Genomic DNA, 9,301 nt, shown 5'->3' with positions numbered 1-9,301 from the left:
TATTATATATTGTGATTACTGCAATTTTTAAAGAGCACCTATTTTACCTTTTTCAAGATTTAAGGTAAGTCTTTAAAGTTTCAACTCAAAACACCCACCAGATTATTTATAATACCTTTCAGAATGTTGGAATTTTCTGCTCTGAACACAGTATAGCTGTTTTTGTTGCCTGTCCCTTTAATGCTAGTTCTCCCCACTCACCGCTCCCACGTGCCTGTCAGTTTGTCTCCACCTCGGCTGCATCAGATAAACAGCACAGTGACAGACATGAAGAAAGCAGATCTCACGTAGCGTTTGTGAGTAGTAAGAACTGTTATTTGATGTCTGTGTTGTGGAGTTAATTCAAGCCTTTCTGCAACGATGAGTCACACACAATGTCGTTACAAAGTTTTTGTTTTTTGCATGGCAAGTGTGACAGGATAGACGTTCATATGCTATTGTTGGCATATGTCATGGATATCCGTAATGTTATATCCGTAATGTTACGAAATAAACCTAATTTAATGTCCCAAATCGGGATTGAAGGGTCTTCTTTTATAATTGCCGTGACATTGTGCGGATGTGGTGATACGGTGTGGTGACAAACATGCACTGTTTTAAAAACGTTTTAAACTTGTAAAAGTCATTCTTGATTCCATTTGATGATGATTGAGGATCACAGAAAGCTAAACAGATCTTTTAATCTCAGTTGCTTTGCGCATGTCCAGTCTTGTTGATATGATTATATGCATTACTACAAAGACATTGTTTATTATGCGGCTGTCAATCAATTTGGTGGGGGGAAACAGTCCTGCATCACGTTGCAAAGGGTCTCAAAATGGGATGGATTTGGATCCTATTTTAACATCAGAAAATAAAAAAAAATAGTTTTTTGTGTTTATATCACCCCAATATAACTGTGGACACACTATACATGCACACAGTCCTGTCCAAACAGCTTCTAAAAGTTGATTTTTATCATGGGTGCCCTTTAAAATACTAATTTGTGTTTCAGTAAAAACAATTGTCAAAGTAAATCAATTTAATACATTTTTGAAGACAGAGAGTGGGAATTTTTCTCACAGTAGTTCAGGATTAATCCAAATTAAAGTGATGCTTCACTGTAAAGCAATTTGAATTACCATTATATATAAAATGTGAGATATAATTAAACCTGCCTTGCCTTACAGTACCCCTGAATTTGCAAAAGATTATAATAGAAAGTTTTCAATGGTTCAATACAGATTCCTTAGGAAATAGCCAGATTTTAAAACCACCTCCGCAAAGGGAGTGTGCCTATACGAGATGCCTTTAAAAAGTCTGTGTTGTGCTGGCTTGTGAAACAGCGCTGTTGTGTCCTGCTCCTCACTGCAGCTGGAGAGCCTCTGTAGCCTTTCGGGCAGTAAACTGAGTCACTCCTCATTCTGGAATAACAACATCAGAGCAAAGACACACACTGAGAACACTCTGTCTCTCTGAACAGCCCATCCAGTGTGTCAGAAGCAATGGGTTTGTGGCTACCTGGCTCTGCCTATTCCTTGTTAAATGATGTATGCGCCTCTACAATATCTGTATGTGTATATGTGTGTGTGTCTTGAGGCGAGATCCAAGAGAAAGTAAACCAAAGGGAGGGCGAGGACTCTGAGGAGACCTGGAGTGTGTACAGCAAAAGTTGCAATTCAAACGGAATACTGAATGCCGGCGTTCTGGTTATTGGAACATCCAACAATGCGCTGTTAAATAAGGCATGCATTTCCGCAGTAGAAACGACAGAGGACGTACAGCCTGTCAGAAGGAGGCAGGGCATCCTAATGAATAAAAAGCCTAACCTAACGCCACTCTGGCTGCTGAGGCATCGTAGTTGATCCAGAAGGAGACCCAGGACAGGATGGTAATCAGGATCGAGGGCATGTAGGTCTGCAGGATGAAGTAGCCGATGTTTCTTTTTAGCTTGAAGCTCAAAGATAGTCGAGGATAGGCACCTGTTAATGTGATAAGAGAGATGTTTCAAAAAAAGGGAAGGTGTGTGAGGGAAAAATGGTAAATTAGGAGACTTGAGTGAGAGAAGGTTGATATTTATTTCAAAAAGCTTTGAAGAAATTCTTTACATTTTACATCAGCAGCACAGGCACTGCTGTTAGATTTTGTTGCTATGGCAACAGGCAGGCGTTGGCAAAAAAAAAAGTGATTTGTTGTAGCTTAGCCTTGATGCGCAAACACCACCGTGAGAAAGGAGACAAGAAAAGAGAATGAAATAGCGAGTAAACATTAAATGTTAAAGCACCTTATGAAATCAAAACTGAACTTTTATGGCTTGTACTCTATATCTTAAAGCAAGTTTTGCTAGGACACTTATAAGAGTTTGAATACAAATTTCAATAAAAAAGTAAAACTGCTAGGATACATTGACCCAAAACTGATTTTTATTTATAATATTAATGTTTATAATATTATACTAGTCATTCAAAATTGTTAATTGTATATATTAAAACAATATATCACCCCTGGAATTGATCTAAACCAGCTGTTTATTTATTGACATGTTATTATTTTCATTTATGTGGGCACTTTATTCTGTGTGCCTACAGTCGTGCATTTAAGTTGAGTCATGCCCAGCAGATGTCTGTTTAAAAACAGTGGATGAGTAATTCACGCCTTGATTTGCTTAATAAAAGCCTAAAGCCTACTTTTGAGATTGTGTTGACACAGTCTTTATTGTGCATTATTTGCAGCATGTTTTTTTGCCAGTTTAACGTGGCAAAATAGATGTACCATAGCACTTAAAATCAACAAAATCTCAAACATCAAACTGTGCATCAATTTCATTCTTCCATAAAAAACTGCTTTATCCTCTGCAGAGTTGAAGGATCAGATCAGTTCATTAAAAATAATGACCTTTTATTTCAATTTTCTGGAAAAAAAACACAACAAAAACAACATAGATGGTATAGTGCAACGTTTTTTTAAAATGTATAATATGTTGGTTTGTATTGTTTTGTCTATCTTTTGTACTTTTGGACCTAGTGTCTGGAATAAAGAGTATTATACAAACAGTTGAAGTCAGAATTATTAGCCTCCCTGAATTATGGTCCTTGAATCTGATTGGCTGATAGCCGTGCGATATTCTGCAAATACAATACTCGTCCAGCCTCTTCACCCTTCACCCTTCACCCTTGCGTATTACTCCGACCATGAATGGCGGAGTAGTTTCCAACACAGGCTCATTGTGAAAACGTAGCCCTGCGGACGTTGTCTGGAGACAGAGGAATTACATAGGCGGAGGTACGTATGGCTGCTTTAATTTTTTTTAAAACAAACGCTGCGGGGTGGTGTGACGCCCGTTCCTTTTCACGCTTACCAGCTGACCGACCCGCTTACATCTTTATAGACGACATTACGGCTGCAACCAGTTGTCCCGTTAGTACGACGGCGGATTTGACATGCAGAAAGGAGTTGACCACGAAGACGGGGGTTCGAGTCCAGTGAAAGAGCGGTTCCAGAAAGGCAGGTAGACAAAAAACAGAATCCAAAATATAAAACAAACAAGTGAATAGCAGGGTGAGAATGTGGTAAAAAAAAAAAATCAGACGAGGGCTTTATTTTTTTGGATTGCTTTTGAAACGTGTTGGTTGGGTTTAGGGAAGTGGGTGGGCGGGGCAATCGATAAAATTGGTTGGGTTTAGGGAAGGGGGAGGGTGGGTCAGCCGATCGTTCGCTCCAGTCAGTCAGAAAGTCTGTCAAAGAGTGAGTCGACAGTGGCCTCTGGTGGATTCACGAGAGAACAGCAGGCGCGAATGGGCACTCGCGAGGGAAATTTGAGATCTCAAAAAGCATACACAGCGGACTCTGGTGGATTCGCGAAAACAAAAACTGCAGAAAAACGTGCCGCCAGGGACGTATTTCGTAGTCTCCAGAAACGTCTGTGGAGGTACGTTTTCACAATGAGCCTGGGTTGGTAGTTCCTCATACAAAAGTGTTTTTTAGACTCTCCATGTTTGATTTTCTTTTTAAATAGATGATTACACAATTAATTGCAATATCACACTCTTAGCATGCGATTTGGCTGTAATATCGTCACTAGTGGCACTAAGGCACAACGCATGCCTACCACAAATGCCGATATACAGCCATATTGCACTGCTACTCGTTTATATATACATATAAATACAGAAGCATCAGTATCAACACGTCATGCTGAAACCCTGCCTTAAAACACAGACATTATGCAAAAATAATCAAGAACCATCGGAACCATGCAGCTTATGGGTTGAGAAATCTCTGCTTAGTTATTTATGGAGGTGGAAAATTTTTTTTACTAACAAGCATTCACCCTAGATACACACACACACACAACGTGAACACAACCTATGAATAAATCACACATCCTACACACATATAACACAACCTACAGATGTACATTATGCAACCTGTACACACACCACAGCCTATAAAAACATGCGACGTAATTTATGTGATTTATTATGTGATGACTTACACTACTACACATAATTCAGAGTAATTACTTAAATGACTTGTGTGGGAAGGTTTTGTGAAAATGTGAGACAAAAAAAGTCCCACCCCTAACTCACACCATTGGTTTGAGTGGATAACCATTGCTTAGTTATGTCCAACTACACACTATCTTCACTTACAACCATCCGAATGAAAAAAAATCACTGCATTCTCACAACTCTTTTTCTCTAGAAAAAGCTCATCACAGCATTAGCAATATAGTACATCATTCTCAATCACAACCAAGCAATTCCCATAATCCTTCGGACTACGTGCTGATGATATCCAGTCTCCTTCTATGTGTCATTAATTCAGGATGGGGAATAATCATTACAGCGCTGCCTCTATGAATGCCTCAGTTTTAGAAGAGAATAATTTATGCAGTGGGTCTTCTGCCTTATGAATATGTGATGGCTGATATCAAGTGGCTGTTTTTTTCCCCTCTCCGACTCCATCTCTCACTTTCCTCCACTCTTTACATCTCTGCTCTTCTCTTTAGAAGCTTGAGGAAATAGAGTGGTAATTGCTCCTCCATTATTACTGGTCTGTTCTATCGTGATGAAGAAAGATATCTGATGCACAGGCCCCCAATTAGGCAGATTTTCAAATAATATCACTCTATATCAACCGAACAAGCAGAAAAAACTTCACAGCAAAAATAAAGTAACTTGGTAGAAATATTTCAGATTGACAAATTTTATGTTTGATTCATAATTTTAGATTTTAGACTTTTTATAAACACAGACTTCGTACTAGGGGGATTTTTGGTAGAAAACTACAGTACTTGCAACTTTTCACCCTGCACTGTAAAATGTTATTATTTACTTTGTCTAAAGAAGTGATAAAACCGGTTGCTTTAAAAGCGACAAGTTTACTTAAAAAAAAGAGTAAAGCGGTTGTGACTTGGAATTTTTATGTTTATTTAACTTAATTTTTATATTTATGCACATAGTTCATTTACTTCGAAATTTAAAGGCAACAAGTTTACTCACTTTTTAAAACGCAGGCTCATTCTGAAAACGTAGCATTATATACATTTCCGGAGAGCTGCAAATATGCCCCAGGAGCTAAGTTTTTTGCAGTCTTTGCTTTCTCGAATCCACCAGAGGCCGCTGTGTGCGCTTTTTCAGATCTCAAATTTCTCTTGCAAGTGCCATTTGTGCCTGCTCTTCTCACGTAAATCCACCAGAGGGCACTGTCCACTGACTGACTTACTGACTGACTGAACGATCGACTGACCCCACCGTCCTTCTTCCCTAAACCCAACCAATATTGTTTTCAAAAGCATCGTTTGACCCACCCACTTCCCTAAACCCAACTGACAGTTTTAAAAAGCAATCCAGAAAAAAAAAAGCCCTCGCCTGATTTTTACTTCTTTATTTTATTTTTTGGCTTTTGGTTTTTGTCTTTTCACAGCTTTCTGGAACCGTTCTTCACCAGACTTGAACCCCATCATCGTGGTCAACTCCTCTCTTCATCTCAAGTCCGCTGATATACATGGCGAGTTACTAGACAAACTGGTAACAGCAGGAAACTGTTCATACAGAGGTAAGCGGTCAGCTGGTGAGCGCAAAAAAAAACAGCTTCATACTGCCCCGTAGCATTAGTTTTAAAGATGAAATGCCAGCCATACGTACCTCTGGCTACATAATTTGTGATTTACATAAATGTATATAGGGCTATGTTTCAGAATGAGCATATGTTTTATATGTCTACTAATTGTTTTTAAAGCAACAGGTATACTCACTCATTTAAATAAAGTCAACTAATCTTTTTTTATAATATGACATGTATCTGTGATCTAATCTATGGATGTTTTCACAGATATAATTACATGACTCTTAACACATTGCATTTTACTATTTTAGTATTTAATCAATTTTATTGTTATTGACAGTGTAACAAGAACCATAACACCAGAGGTGGTTCATTCCACTGTGGCAACCCCAGATTAATAAACAGACTAATCCGAAAAGAAAATGAATGAATAAATGAATGAATGAATGGAATGACTGAATGAATGATTATTCAGACACAACATGCCTAATGCAAAAAAAAAGAAAAGAAAAAGAAAACTGCAAGCAAAGTGGTTTAAGAAGCAAATTCTGCAGAAAAAATCTGAAACTTACAAAAGAACCAACAGTTATCCGATTGACACGTGAGCTTTGTGTGCTAAATCAACATTCATTTATTTTTCCAGCGGCTTAGTCCCTTATTTTCTGGGGGTCGCCACAGTGGAATGAACCTGCCAACTATTCAATACTCTCCACCTCCCTGTGCACGGCCCTGCAGCATATGTTTTACGCAGCGGATGCCCTTCTTGCCACAACCCAGTACTGGGAAACACCCATACACTTTCTTGCATTCCACACAGTCATACACTACGGCCAATTTAGTTTATTCAATTCACCTATACCACATGTCTTTGGACTAGGGAACCTGAGCACCCAGAGGAAACCCACCCAAACACAGGGAGAACATGCAAACTCCACAGCCGAAATGCCAACTGACCCAGCCCGGGACTTGAACCAGTAATCTTCTTACTGTGAACCCACACCACCCACTACCCACTCAGTCAACACACTGCCCCACATGAAACATGCAAAATTTTAATTATCATGGGATCGCAATTTTTTTTTTAGCTGAAAATCACATTTCATTTATGTTCCATGTGTGTTTGATGTGATTTTAACATGATTGCAAATGTGAAACTGATGTGGATTTTCTATACAGGTCTGCAGGGTTACACTGGAGTACACTCAGCTTTAGATACAGAATTTTTAGATAGAGTTAAATTTTTTTGGACATGGTAACCTTTGTATTTGCTTTATATAACCCAGTACTTTTTTTGATTAGTACGTAGGAAGTGTGTGCTTCCAATAATTCACAACTTTTGAATCATAATAGGATATTTAAAAAAATAATAATTTATTGTTCCTCATAATTTATTCTCACTCTCTTATGAATTTCTTTCTTCTGTTGAACACAAAACAAGATATTTTGAAGAATGGTGGTTGCTGCCACTCATTGACCTCAATAGTTGGCCAAAAATAATGCATGTAAATGGGTGCCAGCAACTAGCATTCTTCAAAATATCGTCTTTTGTGTTCAACAGAAGAAAAAAATTCAAATAGGTTTTGAACAAGTGAAGAGTGAGTATTGGCAGCATTTTCATATTCGGATCCCTTTGAGGTTTTATATGCTGAAATACATCTGCATATTAAATGGGTCTAATTATTCCTCTTTACAAGACACCTTAGGGGTGTCCCGAGAACATTTATATGACGTTTCAGCTCAAAATATCTCACTGCATATTTTTTGTACCATGTGGTTGATGCAACGTTTTTTGTGGTAGCATATACATGTTTCTGTGTCTCTTTAAATGCAAATTAGCTGTTGCACTCCTTCCTCTTTCCAGAAAAGGGCGATGCCTTTACAGCTCATGCCTCAGTTACTTCTGCCAAAGCATATACTCAACAGTCAAAGCATATACTGTACTAGGGCTGCACAATATTGAAAAAATCTGACATTGCGAGATTTTGTTTTTTCTGATATATATATATATATATATATATATATATATATATATATATATATATATAAATTGTATATATAAATTGTATAATATATATATATATATATATATATATATATCTATATATATATATATATATATATATATATATATATATATATATATATATATATATATATATATATATATATACACATAAATTGTAAATTGTAAATATGAATACAATTTCACAAGATGGCTTGAATTGCTCTATTTAGGAAAAAAAAATCTTTCATTTAGATCAGGGGTCTCAAACTGCTGGCCCACAGGCCATTTGTGGCCCCCCTTCCTCCTCCCTCCAGCCCGCGACTAATGACAAAATATACAGTTAGGAGTCAGAATTATTAGCCCCCCTTTGATTTTTTTTCTTCTTTTTTTAATATTTTTCAAATGATGTTTAACAGAGTAAGGAAATTTTCACAGTATGTCTGATAATATTTTTTTCTTCTGGAGAAAGTCTTATTTGTTTTATTTTCAGCTAGATTAAGAGCAGTTTTAACAATAATAATGAAAAAAACATTTTATAATCAATATTATTAGCCCCTTGAATCTATATATTTTTTGTTAGTCTACAGAACAAACCATCATTATGCAATAACTTGCCTAATTAACCTAACATGCCTAGTCAACCTAAGATAAAACAAATCAGTTATTAGAAATGATTTCTTAAAACTATAATAATTACAAATGTGTTGAAAAAAATCTTCTTTCCGTTTAAACAGAAAATTGGGGAAAAAATTAACAGAGGGGCCAATAATTCAGAGGGGCTAATAATTCTTTTTTGAATTTTTTTTTGTAAATATTCAAGGGTCATTTGATTATAATCAGTCTTATGCCACCTGTATTTGTTATATATATATATATATATATATATATATATATATATCTATATATATATATATATATATATATATATATATATATATATATATATATATATATATATATATATATATATATATATATATATTATATATATATATATCTATATATATATACATTTCCCCTCTCCGTAGTTTAACAAAAAACAATGATGTTGAGAAGAACAATTGGCAGTAATTTGATACTCTGGGGAAAGAATATTTGAGTGCATCAATTAAATCAGGTTTCCACTTTTTTGTGTGCTAGAATGTTAAAACGGCCCCTTCTATGAACTGTCACTCACTGATATGGCCCCCGCCAATTTGAGTTTGAGAGCCCTGATTTAGATTGATTGGGGTGATTTTGTAAGGGTGT

General features: G+C 36.5%; 1 protein-coding gene across 1 annotated transcript in view; it reads right to left on the bottom strand.

The window, feature by feature from the left end:
• The window catches only part of gabrb3 (gamma-aminobutyric acid type A receptor subunit beta3), a 92,094-nt gene that overhangs the window by 25,431 nt on the left and 57,362 nt on the right, over positions 1 to 9,301 (bottom strand). Inside the window, 1 exon segment of the mRNA XM_056460173.1 lies at positions 1,809 to 1,966. Coding sequence (XP_056316148.1) covers positions 1,809 to 1,966 — 158 coding nt within the window.

The sequence above is a fragment of the Danio aesculapii genome, chromosome 6 (genome assembly GCF_903798145.1).
Source record: "Danio aesculapii chromosome 6, fDanAes4.1, whole genome shotgun sequence".
NCBI lineage: Eukaryota > Metazoa > Chordata > Actinopteri > Cypriniformes > Danionidae > Danio > Danio aesculapii.
Note: the sequence above shows the minus strand (reverse complement) of the source record. Positions and strands in the feature narration are given on the sequence as shown.